The sequence below is a fragment of the Mycetomoellerius zeteki genome, unplaced genomic scaffold (assembly GCF_001594055.1).
Source record: "Mycetomoellerius zeteki isolate Tzet28-1 unplaced genomic scaffold, Tzet1.0 scaffold25, whole genome shotgun sequence".
NCBI classification, from domain to species: Eukaryota; Metazoa; Arthropoda; class Insecta; order Hymenoptera; family Formicidae; genus Mycetomoellerius; species Mycetomoellerius zeteki.
This window is the reverse complement of record NW_017257227.1, coordinates 2,972,197-2,989,889: the sequence shown is the minus strand read 5'-3', so window position 1 is coordinate 2,989,889 and position 17,693 is coordinate 2,972,197. Positions and strand designations below refer to the sequence as shown.

Genomic DNA, 17,693 nt, shown 5'->3' with positions numbered 1-17,693 from the left:
CATGGCTACTTCCACTTGTTTCTGTAGTTACTCATCGAAAAATAAACTTTCCGTACCTTTCTGTATTCTTTGTCCCTGCTGCTTCGTGCAAACAAGACTCGCGCAGGTACACCTTTATTGCTAAAATCACCGCGAGTGCCGATAAAACACTCGCGAATCTCGAAAGGCGCTAATCGAAGGAACTCGGTTCTCTCGAATCTGTTTTTCTTGTCCTCTCTTTTCTTTCTCTTCGCAAAAAAAAAAAGAACGCGACGACGCGCGTTGACGCTGACGTCGTCCCACAAGCGTAAGTTCAATGAAAGCGTTATGTCTTTATAATTTTTAAAGTTGATTGTCTTCTTTAATAATAAGCCCTCTGAAATTGATTGTCTTCCGGTTATATGCTACGTATGATTATGGATCACTTTCAATTAAGTTTGTCGTATGATCGAACCCCCCGTGTTGCTGACTGATCTTTTTGAAAATCACCTTTTATGTATTGCGATAAGCAATTTGAAGTTCCTATGCTCCGCGAAGTTTTAAGTTTATATTTATTAAAAGAAAGAATCAAATCTTTTATTATAATTTTTTATAACATTTCGACTTTAGAGAAATATATATATATTTTTTTTTTCTTCTATCATGTGTATTTACAAATGTTAATAAATAATCATGCATTTAATCGGTAAATATGTTATTCGTTACTTGTTTGTTTGCAGTTTCAGATTGATTAAATAACCATTATAAAATACATTTATCGATTTAATACCAGCCAATTATGAGTGCCGATTAAGGGTGCGGTTCACTTGGCGCTACAAATGCTTCGAAGCTTCTGATCGATCAATCGGAAGAAAGAATTTTACTAATTGACTAATCAAAAAATGCTTCGAAGCATTTGTAGCATCTAGTGCTCTCTAAAAGTGAATCAGTGTATTATCACTGACTTCAGTGCTACACTTATAACTGTAATATCAGCGAATATTTACTGTTTTTCAGTAATAATACACTGATTCATTTTGAGAAGTTATAGTTTCTACAGATTGAATCTGCAGAAAATTATAACCTCTAAAATGAATCAGTGTATTATTACTGAAAAACAATAAATATTCGCTGATGACTTCAGTGCTACACTTATAACTGATGTAATCAGTAATAATACACTAATTCACTTTTAGAGAGTGGACCGTAGCCTAAATTAATATTCGTGTACAATATAATTCTAATCGATTGAACGAAATAAAAGTATTTTTCTATTTGAACACATTTGCACGCTATTGTAAATATAAATTATAATTGAAAAGTCGCAGCAACACAGAAAGATTGAAACTTTATCGTCGCGAACTTCATTTGCCTTTTGGAACAACGTGAGCCTCGTCGCTACACTCAAGGACTTGTAATAATACAGAATACTGTTATCTCACGTAGATCGAGATCGCGTTGAATTCGATCGAACCAACATTGCCACATAATCAGCCACGATTTCCATCAAGAGATGATCTTGACGACGGGCTCGTCCTCGTCCTTGAGCAAAAGGCTCAATCTGAGGTCGAGCTCGCCAGCCTCGAGGGCCCATTTTTCCCTTAACCATCATGGTGAGTCTGCGTTGTTCGTGCCGTGAAGAGCGGATACCAATCGAAGATGAATTCCTTCGGTGGCAGCACATCGAGATCCACTTCGGCGCCACCCAGCCCCTGGTTGCTCTCGAAGGCTTGCTTCTTCTCCCACAGCATCACCAGCAAATGCCTGCCTTGCAAAGTGTCGCAACGTCCGTATTTCAGCGTCTGCCGATACTGCGGAGTCTTCGAGTGTCGCACCACGCGGGTCTTGCGCTTCTGCAACCACTTGTCGCCGTCTCGTTCTCGTAAGTACGTCTTCACGTAAGTGTCTATGGATAAAGATAAAAATTTTGCTGTCGAGACTTGGGAAAATGGTTTTAAAATCTAACATTTTAAGCATATCTATAAGTAGAAAGAATTTTCTTCTTTTGTAAATTTCCAATAAATGTAGATCAAAGAAACATTCTATTTTTATAATACATAAAAATAGAAATAGTTAAAAATTTCTGAGGAAAGATAAAAAAATGTGTTTTATTATCGTATCGTTATATTAAATCTTATTAAACTTTTTTACTAACTAAAATATTTAAAAATCAAAAGACAAAATTCATCTACTGTTAAAGGCTTTCAAAGAGCGACTGACAAATTCATAACAGAAAGTGGAAAATGTAATCAAATATGTCGGTGCTAGATATGGCAAGAAATGTAAACATTTTTTTTCGATTTCTCTGAAACGGAGCAAAAACGAGCATATGTCTATAGGACTTTTTTTCTTAGTTTTTTACTCCTCTACACGCTCCCGAAGTTTTGCCATTTAATTTGGAAACACCCTGTATATAAAAACTAAAATATTTTTACAAAATATTCATAAAAACGTTAGTTTTACTGCAGCTTCGACCTTAACAAGTTAGTGGATGTAGGTCATTGCGATTAACCAGTACGCTGAACACTGGCTCGGAAATTTGTTTCTAAACGCTAAAGTAATGCATGAATAATCAAGACCGAATACCCGCACGCTGTAAAAGTAACGACTATGAAATTAACGCTCGCGCGAGGATAGATAGCTGGGAGGACCTCAAAGATACTAGGTTGCGAGAATTTTATAGCAAACAGAAACGAATAACTCGAATTAACAGCGAACAAAGAGAGGAAATACACTCCAGAAATTACCTGGTTCCTCCTTCTCCTCGGGACAAATATCTCTCGCGCAGATAACTTCGACCTCGAGAGTTCCCTTGCACAGATAGAAACCCAGCTGTACTTCGCCGTTTTGTGCTCCTACAATGTTTACAATCGCAATTAAATGAATGCGAAAGTAAAATTATAATAAGAAGAATTGCATTAAAATAAAGATTGATAAATATTCGAGATTTAATGAATCAAAAGTAAATACCTGTTTTTATTAAATATAAATATATTTCTAGGAAGAAATATGTATACATTTCATTTAGAATCTTTTTTCGAGTCACTCAAAATACTACAAAACTAAAATAAAATATAGAATTTGTGAGGACAAATAATTTACTCTCGACGTATGGGATTTTAAACAAATATTTTACCACTGATTATTTTGAATCCTTTCGGCAGCAACTGTCCGCGACCCAGTTTCAAATCGACGCCATTTTCATTTCTCGCCGACTGACTGCAATAACAAAAGTTACGCCATACAAATTCAATTATGTTTAACTTAATGAATATCAATGTAGGAGTTTTATCTGTTCTTTTATCATTGCATGATATATCTGAACTAAAATATTAACGATATGATAGTATAAAGCATAATTGATGAATCGATAACAAATACATCGAAAATGTGAATAGAATAGAGTGATTGATCCATTTTAACTTGTCACGAAAGATGGATCGCGTACCTCCATTTCTCGTCTTCGTCAGATTCGCTATTTCGATCATAAAATCTCTCAGGAATCTCCATAACGCTGTCTTTGCGCTCACCCCGCCCTACAAGTTGAAAAATATCTTCTCACATTATTGATCACATCGGACTGACTGCAAACTGTATGGCATTGCATGACCCAGCAGAAATCTGTTTTGTCAAGACATTATTTATTCATTTTAAATAATAATACTCGTCTAAAAAAATTCTCAATATTTGTTACAATTGACATTTCTAGATTTAAATGATTGCATATTTCCATACAGATTACAGTTAAGTTATATTTGAATGAAACAATTTACACCTGCCAATTAGAAGAGTCAATACTACGGGCTTGTATTATCAAAAACTCAGTATTGCAACAGATCCTTCAGAGAAGCTTTCTACTAGCAATACGACAATTGCAAAGCATCTTCGGTCGTGTGAATTTCAATATAATTCCAATAATCTACATTCTATCGTTAACGAGTATATTTTACTTTCTTTAAATATTTATTAAAATTTCTCAAACAGTGTACAGAAGCTTGCAACAACAAGCTTGCAGCATTGCAGCAATATTGCGTCATTCCAACAATAATGTAGTGATATTGTAAACGTTGCAATGTTGCTGTAAGTTTTTGTGCTGTATGAGTTGCTTCGAGCATCCTATGATTATATGAATCGTCTTATTTAAGTGGTTCTTTTAAATAAGCAGTTGGGATTATACTAGATAATTTTTTTTATCATAAATTGATCATATATAATGATGAAAAGTAATGAAAAGATTATACTTGTGTTTATGTTTCTTTTATAATAGAAAAAATAAATAAAAAATATTAATATATAATTATAATATATACTATCTTATAACGTCGAGTTTTACATTTCTGATAATCTTTATTATATACAAGATCTTTATTATTTACGTTTCTGATAGTTTTTATTATATACACAAGAATATCCAATGAGAATTTCTATGCAAACAATTCAATCAATACCAATGGAACTGCTAACCGAATCGTGAAATTCAACAACCGAAGCTTCCTGAATTAAGTAGATATATGTAATAAATTCCAAACGCGTCCTCTACATAGAAGTAAGATACAAACTTCAGCTCCAAAGTACCAACGATAGCAGGGAGTTTCAACTCTACGAAGAGGGAAGTTCAGTCTCGATAGCTGTAATAAGATAATTAGAAGCTCGAAGAGCTAATATATAGTTCGTCCTCGTTCTATTGTTATTTTCTTCTAAAGTTCTCATTATTCTTACATTTACACTTCCTCATTATTTGTTATTATTCTAATTGTGAGCATCATTCTGAATATTTTTTTGACAAAGTTACAAATTTATGGATGACCTAATTATTAAACATGCAGATTTGTGTTTAAAATTATATTTTCAGTCCATTTGTTTTCAGTTTTTCCGATATAAGAAAAAGTAAAACTTTTTTTAGTTGCTCATGAATAAAGTACTTCCCATTTATTTCTACAAGAATTATCGTTTGTTCTAAATTTTTATATCTTTTATTTCTAATTCTTATAAAAGAATATTAAAAATTTTTTGTCAAAGAATTCAATAAAAATGCTATTTTATTTAAGTATCATTTGTATATTAATATTACATATGATTTCATATAAATATCGCTAAAATATTTTTATATTTATAAATGTTCTTTATTATACAACATATTACATATTTTTAGGTGTCATGAAATAGAAACATCTTAAATATTTAAGATGTATACATATACGCATAGATAAGAGTAGTAATAAATAAAATAATTAAAAAGTAAAAGTAAAAAAGACAATTTTAGAATCAGTAGGCGTAGTATAAAAATAGAATCAGTAAAAACATGTCGTATAGTCAGTACAGAGTTACAGTTTGTTAGATAAGTCATTCATTAATAAAAATATTAATAAAAAGATTATTTGTCAAATGTTCGTGTCAATACAGTGCTAAAGACGTGCGACAATACAACGATGGCATTCGAAATCTCTTACCTAAGATCATGATTGTAGTTAGCAACAGTGGTAGCAGTAAGTGGCTAGCGTTCAAATTATCTATAAATGCTAATAGTGTGCTCAAGCAAATATTCTAAAGTTCAACTTGCTCTAATTGCAAGAAAATTTAGGAGAGAGAAGCAAAAAGGAATTTGTGAAGGCTTGTAGTAAGGAACGGGATGTGGATATTTTGTTTGTTACTCACCTGTCTGATGATTCGAAAAATTGCTCTATTTCCGCAATGTATTATTAAATAAATAAATAAATAACGTTTGCGTGAGCAAACGTATATGAACGTATGTCTGTTCAGGTGCTTCTCTATCAATTGTAAATTTATTTATCTGTTCATTAGTTGTGAAAATTATATGTGAAATTGTTAATATTAAAATAACTAAAGATGCAAGGTTGATGTGCACGTGTATTTTTAAACTATGAGAACATATTAATAAAATTATAATTGCTGATTAAACAAAATTTGCTATTTAAGATATCTTGATATTTAACAAAATGTCGAATGAAATAATTAAAATAATTTTAGAGAGAAAATGTTGTAGATATTATTTGCAAGTAGTTGTCGCTTGATAAAAATGACAAAAATATTAATCTTAAAAAAAGAGAGAAGAAGGGGGATAAAGTAATTAAAAGATGGTAAGGAATTAACGCTCTAACTCTTGACATTTAGAATGATTAACTAGACTAATAAATGAGAGCAGAAGATGAAATGGAGTACGATCAACACAAGCAGGAAATTAATAGTATGCCCGAGAAATTGCAAAACTAACAATAGTATAATTAATCTCGTTTTAAAAAATTATATCACGATTGGGGGCGGGGGGAGGAGGGGTACGAATTACACGTTCAAACAGAAAAGAATATATTTGACAGGTAAAATTTATCGACATATTATCCCTTCCTTGTATCATGATGAATGATGTTGCGTGCGTCTTTGAAAAAATATAATGTAGTGTGTATCGAGGGAAGACAAATTAATGACACGTGCGCGCAAAGAGAGAAAAAAAATAGAAGTGCAAAAATAAAAAAGCAAAACGCGAGAGATATTAGAACGGTATTCTCTATCAATAATATGTATAATGATACGTATATAGTAATGTTCTTTCAAAATCTTTTTTCACGAAATGTTTTATTTATCTCTTCAATTAAGAACTACGAAGAACGGAACAAAATAAAATGATAGAGAAAATTAAAAGATTGTAGAAATAAAAATATTCAGAATAGAGTATAGTAGCGTATAGTAGCGACAGATAAATTGTTATTTATATAATGTTTATAAAAATATTTCTCATATAAATTTTACTTAGAAATTTTTTCTGTTATAAAATTGATTACTTAAATATTAATAAAGAAATTATAGAAAAAGTAAAATACCGTTAAGTAAAATATTCATTAGACACATTCAAAAAAATATTTTATATTTGTGTTAGAAACAATCCACTCAAGAGCCTTTGTTAAAATTTTACGTGGAATTTTTAATTATAACCGAGAGTTAAATTTAACACAGTGTGATTATTTTATTTGAATATTTTGTGTTAAATTGATATTTAACATTTTTAGTGTTAAAACAATACAATTTATATATTATATAAGTGAACAAATAAAAAATATAAAAATAATTTTTTTAAATATAAATTTTGAGATAAACAAATAAGATGTATTAATTTAACATATTATAAATATTAATTTTAGTGAAGAAATATGATAGTTTATAAATTGTGATACGTTATTTATGTTAATTTTTTTACATACCTAATATTTGTGTCATCTTCTAACATATTCATCTTGTGTTAAAATTAACACAAAAATTTTAGTGGACCGTTTAGGACATGTGAAATGTGTTAAATTTAACATTCAAAGGTACACAAATTTTCCAACTGTGTACCTTTAAATAAAAAGCGTGATATCATTAATTGAATTAATGTTTTGCCATAAAATTATTTATTTTTTTTTTATCAAAATTGCGTAAAAGATACTATTATGAGAAGAAAATAAAATGTTCGTCAAATTTTTATCCGAGAATCAATCAGACTTGGGATTTTCAAATCGAAATCCTATTTCTACTCTGTTTCTACTTCCTATTTCGTCTATTTTGAACGTTCAAACTAATGGATATTCTAATATCAACAGTTTCGCTATATCTATTCCGTCAAATCTATTCCGTTCTTATACTCTCTTTATTGCAGAACATATACTACGATACCGTTTGTTAAAAGGGGTGAATTAAAGGGACAATAATTGGAAGCGAGATTCTGCTTAAAGTACAGATAAACAGAGAGTGATAGAGAGGAAAAGTGCGATAGTAGACAGTGAGCGATAGAGAAAGAGAGTGTCTTACCGGAAGCCCATAACGTTGGTTGACAGTGCCTTGCGATTATTTATCGAGGTGGTGTGGAGTGCGGCAATGGGAAGGAGGCCGAATTACCGGTCCTCGGAGACACAGGCTCGCACTGCCACACAGTAACTGTTGGGACTACGCACTCTGTTGTCGTTGTTGGTGGTCGATGGTGGTCGATTGGTTGGTTGGTTGGTTGATTGATTGGTTGGTTGGTTGATTGGTTGGTTGATTGGTTGGTTGGTTGGTTGGTCGTGCGTGCGTAGCCCACGATTTGTCGTCGATAATCGGGGTCGTGACGATGGCCGATGGCGTTTCGACCGAGCGAACCGAGTGTTTCGCGATTCGAGTCGAGTACGAAGAGCATTCGGAGTTTCGGCATTGGCAGACGGTGCCGACCGAGAAAGGATATCAAGATAATCAACAATACAGTGAAGCGTCAAGTTCAAAGTGCACGTTGCGCTTGAGGCCGGGCACATACGTGAACGAAGATGCACATAGATGTCAACAGGAAGACGGAAGGCGAGAAATTGATTAGGTAATTGCGATTCTTTTGGTGACACCGCGCCTGGGCGCGCTTAATGATCGCTTAGAATATTCAACGCAGCGACTTACTATCAATACAAGTGGATAGCTACGCATAGTTCAACAGGTTCGACTGTAGTTTTGAGTCAAAGCGAGGAAATTGAATAGGCAGGGATAATTGTAAGGAGCACTTTGCGTTAAATTTCGTACGTATTCCAAAAATATCAGCCAGCTTTTTTCTCATGCATAATTCGCAGCCTACTTCCTCGCAAATCTACTGTCTTCTTCCATCAGCAGATAAAAATGGCGTAATTTCCTGTCGGACTAATTAAGTCTATATCGCGGAAAAATGTCATCGACTTTGTGAATTCTATTAGTGTCAAATTAGAAAATAAACTTCTTTTCATATGTTCAAAAATTAATATATACTTTAGCGGAATGGAATGTACTATAAAGTGACCAACTCTTTTAGAAGAGAAAGAGAAACATTTTTTAAAAATTCAATATTAATTATCGTAATTAAAATTTAATAGGTAAATATTTTTTTAACAATTGTTAATAAAACACCTAAACAATATTATATTACATTTGTAACTAATGATACTTAATATATAATATCCCATGAGATTAAAGTGAGATAAAAATTACATCAAGTTGATCACATTTTATTTTTTAAAATTGTACTTTTCTACTGAATGTATTTTATGAATAATCTGGGTTTCAAAATTAAAAAATCATAAAATTCTTCACAAGTTAATTAAAAATTATATTTCGTACTTATTAGTTTTACTTATTATTTCACATTTATCATTTTCACATTTAAAAGAACGACAATTCATAACCATGTCTTTAACTCGGGACAAAAGAGTTAAAATTTGGGATTGCCTCTCTTAATTTTGGATGGTTAGTCACTTTAATATAGTGTTCAATATAATATCGCAATGATTATGAAAATTAGATTACATTCATTACATTAATATACAAAAAGCACTGATTACAATATTGCCACTAAACATTGCTACTCCGATCATCATTTTCTTGAACGCTATACCGGGTGTCCTATTTTAATGTCTTCCCCTAAATAACTTTTTTATTTTATCTTAGAAAAAAATGTTTTAGACAAAAGTTATATGGCTTTGAGGGAGACGTAAGGTGGTGTCATTAGTTTGACCTTGAATAGTTGCTTGAAGGTCACGTGAAGATCACCTTCAATTTCTTAAATAGAAACCCCTACTTTTCATTGGATAGTCTTGTAGCTTACCTCAAGAGCTTTCCAAAACACTATAATAAAATATTTTTTCATCAAGTACTTTTTTAGTTATGATGCTTGAAAGTTACAATACCTCCGGCATTTAGCATTATCCAAGGTGTCCAACCGACAGTTAAAACCTCTTAAATGTTGTTTAAGATCATGAACTGGATAACATTTATTAAAATCAAGGCCATTGGAAGTTGTACATCTTATTTTCATTTTTACGTTAAAATGAATTTTACTAAAAGTTACACCACCTTATGTCCCCCTCAAAGCCATAACTTTTATCTGAAACATTTTTTTCTAAAATCAAAAATAAAAAAGTTATTTGGGGTGGGACATTAAAATGGGACACCCTGCATAAACAATTTTTATGACTATTAAAAAATGTAAAATGTAAAAAGCTATCAAGAAACTAAATTATTAATTAACATATTATCATCGCGCAATTGATTTCGTACGTTTAACACTTGCCAGAAGCCGCCAGCTAAAGCGACCATTAAGCCTGAAAGACGAAGAAACGATAATCTTGCTGACAGAACGATGACAGCATCGCTTATGGCACACTTGGTGTCAATGCGGCAAACAATATTCGGAGGAATGAATGAGAGGCTAAACAGCATAAGAACAGACAGAGATAGAAAGAAAGAGAGCAACAGAGAGCGGAAGGTCGCGGCGCGTAAAGTCACACACGTGCGTGCAACGGCACAGAAGCACAACAGCGAATTATGTCATCCGCTATTGTGGTCACATTGACGACGGCAGTGGCGGCGGTAATATTGTTTCTCGCTTCGTAAAAGCCTGAGGCACAACGGGAGCAGGGATTCGAATCATTAATGTGAGGCTGTGAGACGACACGAGAGCAATCAGCAACAGGCAACAGCGGCGCGCAACAGCGATCGCAAATACAGATGAGGAGAGAGAGTACAGGTCATGTTATCTTTTGCTGGTTTTGATGGAGTACATCGACCTCTTCGTGGAACACAAGCAGAGCGAGAGACAGACACAAAGGCGAAATGAACGTGGTGGTTTTATGCTTGGTAGAACCACATTATTTCCGTCGACCGGGACGATGACTCCTCGAGACGAAAAAGCGGAGGATGATTGACGAGCGAAGCTTGAAATTTCGCAGATCCAAGCGGAAATGTGTTGCACGATGAATTTGTTTAAGCTGCACGATGGACTCAAGACGCTTTCTACTTTTGATTCTTGCTCAATTCCATTCCGATGCCGACGAATCAATTCCGCGCAGCTCGATGATCCGGTGTGACGTCTTTTGGCGAAAGCTCGATGGAGATTTTCAGTCCAATCCAAGAACGAAGTAAACGCCGAATCAAACATCGAGAATATGAACGATGAGATAAGCAACGAGGCACAATTGAGGATGTAATACGAAAGGCGAGTGTCAAAGGCGGTCATCGTCATGGTCGACATTAAACATGAAAATCTATAATAAAAGTCGATCGTATCCCGAAGTCTCATCAAAATCCTTTCCAGGTCGGGCTATTCCCGCTTTGATCTGTCCGATTTAGTTTCCATAAATTCGGACAAAAACGGTTTTTGACAAACGAGAAATTCCTCTGCATATCAAGATCGTTCGCTCAGTCAAACCGCGCGGGATCGATACGTGATAGTGCGAGACAAATAAATAATAATTGCATCGACATTCGAATATAAAAATGTTGAAAAATTAGAAAGAAGAGTTTCTATAATTCTACAAAAGAGTCATACGATATGGCTAAACATAAATTATATATATAAGGGCTACACTGAATGATTCGGTGATTGCTAAATCAAATTTTATAAAAAAAACTGCAGATTATTGATTAATTTTATAGTACTATAATTTCAAAAAATTTAAGAATTAAGAAAATTATTCTCTATAGTACTAAAGTTATACATCAAAAAAATAATTATTGTGAAAGTGTCTTGCTTTTTTCGTGTCAAATACTATAAATGCAAGAGTAAAAATAAGAAATGTGTGTTGCTAGAATTTTATCAAAAAGTTTTTACTTCAAAGGTTTTATCAAGTTATTGTATGAGTTAAAAGACTTACGTTTAAATAGAATCTTTTCTTAATGAAAAATGTAGAAAATATGATATTTAATTTTTAATCAACACTTCTACTATTTAACAAAAATTTCTAAATTTTTTTTAGAAATCTCTTGCTTTACAATTAATATGGAGATAAGGATATTTTTTTTAGAAAATATGATGAATAAGTGTGTGAAATTTGATTTTATAAAAATTGTTTTCTAAAAATTGAAGATAAAATGTGTAGGAAGGAAAACCAACATTAATAGAGAAAAAGAGACAGGCAGGTGACTTGTGTAATGCACACACTTAACGAGTATGGTCAGACAATCACATGTGAGACGGTGCATGAACATCCAGACACAATGTACACCCACACACTCACACACTTACATACACCAGGATGCACGAGTATGACGTTTATTAATGAGTCCCGTAATCTAATCAGACGGTGATGATGACGGTAATGGTTACCATCGAGATGTTAAACAACGGTGACAAAATAGAGAAAGACAGAAAAAGAGAAAAAGTGTATCGTAAAATACAGTAAAAATGGTTGTGGGGGTGAGACAAATGGAAAGGTACAAAAGGCAAACAAACAGACGGACGACGGACGAACGAACGAGCGAAATGATGGCCAAAAGAAGCAAGGAAAATATTTATACTCACGGCTGCCGCGTCTCTTGTCACTGGAGAGACTCATGGTCCTGCTGAGTTCACCCTTATTTGCCTTCAACGCTCGCAGACCTTCCAGGATCTCCTCGGGATCCCTCATCGGTCTGGTGAACGAACTTCGCCGCCGATCGCGATTGTAGTTCACTATAGCAGGCATATCGGCTTCACCCATGCTTCCGCCTGGGATAAATATAAGTAATAGGAATTATATAGCGAATTCGATTGGACGCACTCAGTGCGCACTGATGCACATTAAAGCCGTCGTACACAAAATAATGTAAACATATGTTTATAAATAAACGTAGAAATTGATTAAATCGTGAAATACTTAATACATTTTATTGTACTAATTAGGTAAAATATGTATTTCATAATTCGAAATATTTGCATTTCATTTTTATACTCAAATTAAATCAGTGTACAATGAGTTTAATATGCCCTAGTGCTTCCAATCGAATTCGCCAATAAATACAATTATAAAAATTATACACATTAGTGAGACCGAAAATTGATAACAGTCTTTTATCCATGCTTTGCGGAACGAAATTTAATTTTAACGTACACATTTCACTCTGAAAGTTTACAACTGTTAATAATTATTAATTAGATTGTAAATTGTTACATATCTTATATATTTATGGTCTTCATTAAAACAAAAGAATGTTGTGTCATTCTCTATGACATCCTGTTTTTTTTAATGCTTCTTTGATGCTTGCTATTTTTTGCTGCGCGATACATCGATTTTTGTTGTTTACAACGTTTACATGGACATTTTCTAGCTGAAGTGACGTAATCGAATAGCGATAATCGAGGAAGCTGTTACTTAAGCGTGCCAAGTGCTTCCAAGCAGCACTCGAGGCTACCCAACAATAGCATCACAGATAGTCCCACTTTATCGTTATCATCTTTGAAAAAGAAGAAAAGAGTGAATTTACTTGTGGAGATAGCTAGCTTGCAACGAAAAGCGGAACACGGTTTATTGGGTCGAGTATCCGAATGATATTGAAAATTCTGACAAGAAATTCTTTCAGAATCTGTATTTCCGAGGTTCTAACGTTCTATTTTCTTTCCTTTATGTAGTGGGCGAACTACAAACACCTAAAAGAATTAAATAAAATCGACAATTATTTATCAATTATAAAAGTTTATTTAAAAGAGATACTCCTGTTATTTGATTTTAAATTACAATAATTAACATTCATATATTACTAATATAAACTATATAATTTTAAACAAAAAGCAAAATCTTTGCCATTTGGAGCATTTGTTTTACTCGTCGTCACACGAGGCAATACCGAGTCGGTATTTGTTTTTGTTTAAAATTATATTATTATTGATTATATATTAATATTACGCAAATTAAGCATTGTACTTTAAAGCTAATATCCCATAAATAAACACTTCTATAATTGATAAATAATTGTCGGCTTTATTTAACTTTTCTTATATTCACAATTTCTCTCCCACTCCCTCTTACATTACTCAAAAATATGTAACTATATTTATTTTAAACATATACGTTCTATGATCGTGTATTACGGCAGTAAACGTATATCAGACTATCACTGGATATGAGAAGTGAGTTTTCAATATGCTACAATAATATTGTTTGCGTTTACCTGTTCGCAATTCTTCTACTCTTTCTTACTAAATGCGTGTTTCGAAATCTTACTAAATGTGTTTCGAAATACATGAAAAACACTATATAAGAGTAATTTATTACCAGATATAATTACTACCAGTGATTTAAATTTCAAATTAATAATAAAAATATTTGTCTAATATCTTTTCCTCTATTATATCTCTTAAGTTTGATAATAATTACATATTAATAATTATTAGATAATGTAAAATTAAAAATTAAAATTTGTCTTAAGCTTCTTGATGAAGAAGTTTAATATGAATTTAATATCATTTCGTCATAATTAAAATTTTATCCTTCCGACTACTACAATATTAAATACGCTCGCAATTAAGCCTCGTATTAACTTCTCTCAGTCAAGAGACTGATCGAAATTACTTAAAGAAGATCCTCTTACTAACGCAACGTTACGTTCCTACTAGCAATTTCTTCGAAAGAGAAGTTGGACCGTGCCAAATCTTTTCGTGACACTTACGTTTACTATCGGTGCCGCCCTGACTTTGGAAGCTGCTTCTGCGGCTACCCGGCAGGGATCTGCTATAATCCCGGCTGAGCTCGTAGGGCTCAACCTCGAGTTGCTCGGACTGGCTGGAACCGCGTCTGGAATTGGCGTGCCAAGCATGGTCTGGATGCAGGAAGCAGAACTCCGGGCTACCGCTATCACTCTGCGTATCATCGCTGTAGCTTCGATCCCGCAGCTCCTTCCTAAACAGTCTCTGGGCGACTTCCATTGATACTGATCCGCGCGGAGAGCAATACGGCGATTTGCCAGTTCGAAGTCCACGTGGATCTTCCAATCGATACCTGACATTTTATAACGATACTTCGACATATAATATGAACGTTAACGTATACATAACGATAACGGAACGTTAATTTTTTGCAGTTGTTCTTAATCATCAATTTGATTAGTATTTCAAGCAGAATAAAAATTATCATGACATCAAAATGACATCAAAATGGATACAAAGTTATTTTTCAATCAGCAATAATTCATCTTAATGTCATTTTTGACTTGTTCTGCTTGAAATATAACTCGCGACGTCAATTAGTTTATGGATTTTTCTACGTATATTTATTATTTGTGAAAATTATTTGTGAAAAACAAACATTTCGCACATTAATATTTGATACATTTATAATGCAATTGATAATAATTAAAAATTATTTTTTAAAATGCTTAATCTTATTAAATCTTATTCAATTTATAAAAAATTTTAAATATTATAGCAGTTATAGCAATAGCTGGCAAAATCCGTAGACTATTTTATTGTGAATATTAAATACATGTGCTAAATCATGACTATTGCAGTTATTTAAATTCTTTAATCTCCTTTGAGAAACGCACTTACCAAACCGCTCTATCATTTTCAAGTGCTCGCTGAACATCGACAGTGCACTCGCCAAGAAATACATTATCGCCATCGGGACAGTAATCCCAGAGAGTCACCTCGATCGCACGTTCCATCAGGCTCTCGCCATCAACTCCAGTAAAGAACAATGTAGCGTTCCAGATAGGTTTCTGGGTCGGCTCAGCTACAATAGTTTTCAGCGGAGTTGCTTCGCCGCTGTGAAGGTCGCAAGTGATTAATCAATCATTCATTTTAAGCATCGAAGTATAGAGCAAATAAAAGATAAGTAAAAAAAATTAATCCGATAAAGTTCTTGGAAAAGCAATTACATAGTAAATACGTTAATCGCGCTTACGTGGAACTTTTCTTAAATATTAATCAATCTGTCATGTACAACTTCGTGTAATTTTTTTTTAGTATTAATAATCTACGATTTTTATTTCGTTTCGTATTGTAAATTTTATACGGTCAAAAATCGATTTCGCGAAAGATTATTGGATACATTCGCTCCAAGAATTTATGAGATGTCCATGGACTTACGATGGAGGAGCAAGAATAAGTTTAGCGAAAGCCTCCGGCAAGGTGCCGAATCCGGTGTCTTCTCGCGCACATAAGTCGTCGGCCATAAAAACCGAAACAACCAATTCTTTGCGTTCCGCCTCGTACGAAACCTGGATTTGTATTCGACCGGTCACCTGCCTCTCCTTCGCTATTTGTTCCTAAAAGATAGGGAACCAGTTTTAAAGTTTCTAACGTATCTTAATCCGAAGAGTTAAAAGTTTCTGAACCTGCGGGTGGTAACGAATGTTCCTTGTTTTTCCCAATTTAAGTGTAATTTCTAAAATGTAAAATATAATAATAGAATATTGACAGCGGAGAGTTATTGAAAGCAGCTTTTGCTGGATCTACAAATAAGTATTGAAATTAAACAAAACCACTGACCATTTTATAGAAGTAATACTGGTAAAAGTATCTAGCTAAAGATATCTAAACTCTCCGCAAAAATACATTGAAGGATTTTTTAACGGAACTTCGTGCTCCACTCGCGGTTGTTAAGGAGACCGAAGCAGAGTTAATTTTGCATGCAGAAGCGGTTTCGCGGAGTTTTGTTGAAAAGATAAAACGAAGAAGAAAAATGTGAGCTAACTAAGAGCAGTCCTCGAGGTTTAATTTTATTCGTGTCAAGACCCATTCTATGTCGCAGACCATACATATATAGCAACTATGGGTGTGTAATCGTGTATGTACAGAGGTGTAATCCCTAGAAAAGTACCGATGCCGATCTACTTTGCTTGCATTTAATTTTTATTTAACCCTTTCAAACTAGTTATTCGGGCCAATAATTTTTCTAATTAATTCTGATTTTTAATTAATAATTCAAGTCTTTCAATTAAGATCAAAATCTGATATTATAAATGATAAATTTATACAGTTTTTTTTTACAAGATTTATAGATTTTTAAAAATATAATTATATAATTTTTATATCGCAAAATTATTGAAAAAAATTTCTAGAAGTAAAATTATGAAAATTCTCGTTCAAAAAATTAACGTTGGAAATCTTAAGATATTTGAAAATATATAGTTTCTATAATTTTAAAACTTTTTAGGCATCTTTGAGAAAGATAAAAATTTTTAATTCTTAGATCTTTACGCACAAAAACTAAAAATTTTTAACCTTTATATTTACGGATCTTCGGACTTTCGTAATTTTTAATATAGTTCGTATTTCATGAAAAATTACTAATTTTAAAATAATATTGAAATAATAAATTAAATAACTTTATAATATTGCAATATGTGAACACAATTCTTTCTATTGTTTACTTATATGAATAACAATAAATTATCTGAAAGAACTAATAGAAAAATGGCATAAATCTACTTATTTATTAAAACAAATAATTATTTGATATTTTTATCTTCGAAAGCATCAAGAAGACATACGTTGGATGTGTCTTCTTGATGCTTGGATTATAACCTTGTACGTGCAAAACAGTCAAGAAAAACGTTCGTTTAAAAATAGCTTTCGTTAATTTTCGTTCATCTCTTTTTTTTCGTCACGATCGACGATTTATATATTTTCCTTTCGGTCTTCTTCGCCTCTCCTTGTATTCCCTTCCGATGTTTCCATGACATCGCTTCACACATCTTCTCTGCATTCCAGCTTCGCATGCCTTTCCGCGTGTCCAAGCCTTTTATTATCACGAAAAAACATAAATCGTCCATCACTCTTTCTCTTTTTACGTACGGTTTTCCCGAACTGTAAGCTGTTTCCTACGTATTTACATATTTACATACTTATTTACTGAAAAGGTTTCTTTCTACGCAAGCAAACAAGTGTGTACCGTCGCTATGCGCTTCTTCGGCTGCAATAAATCATATACAATGCATACTAAAAATAATATATCCATTATGCATAATTTACTTCGATTAAGTGTTTTAACGATTCAAAGAAA

The 17,693-nt window shown here is 33.0% G+C and overlaps 1 protein-coding gene across 1 annotated transcript in view; it reads right to left on the bottom strand.

Annotated features, from left to right (window-relative positions):
- Positions 1-1,259: 1,259 nt before the first annotated feature.
- Fife (regulating synaptic membrane exocytosis protein fife) overlaps positions 1,260-17,693 on the bottom strand; it is a 162,505-nt gene continuing 146,071 nt past the window's right edge. Inside the window, exons 16-23 of the mRNA XM_018449833.1 lie at positions 15,776-15,954; positions 15,236-15,451; positions 14,359-14,687; positions 12,236-12,421; positions 3,407-3,494; positions 3,095-3,177; positions 2,706-2,813; positions 1,260-1,864 (exon numbers count right to left, since the gene is read on the bottom strand). Coding sequence (XP_018305335.1) covers positions 1,560-1,864; positions 2,706-2,813; positions 3,095-3,177; positions 3,407-3,494; positions 12,236-12,421; positions 14,359-14,687; positions 15,236-15,451; positions 15,776-15,954 — 1,494 coding nt within the window. The 3' untranslated portion in view covers positions 1,260-1,559. The remainder of the gene's footprint in view (positions 1,865-2,705; positions 2,814-3,094; positions 3,178-3,406; positions 3,495-12,235; positions 12,422-14,358; positions 14,688-15,235; positions 15,452-15,775; positions 15,955-17,693) is intronic.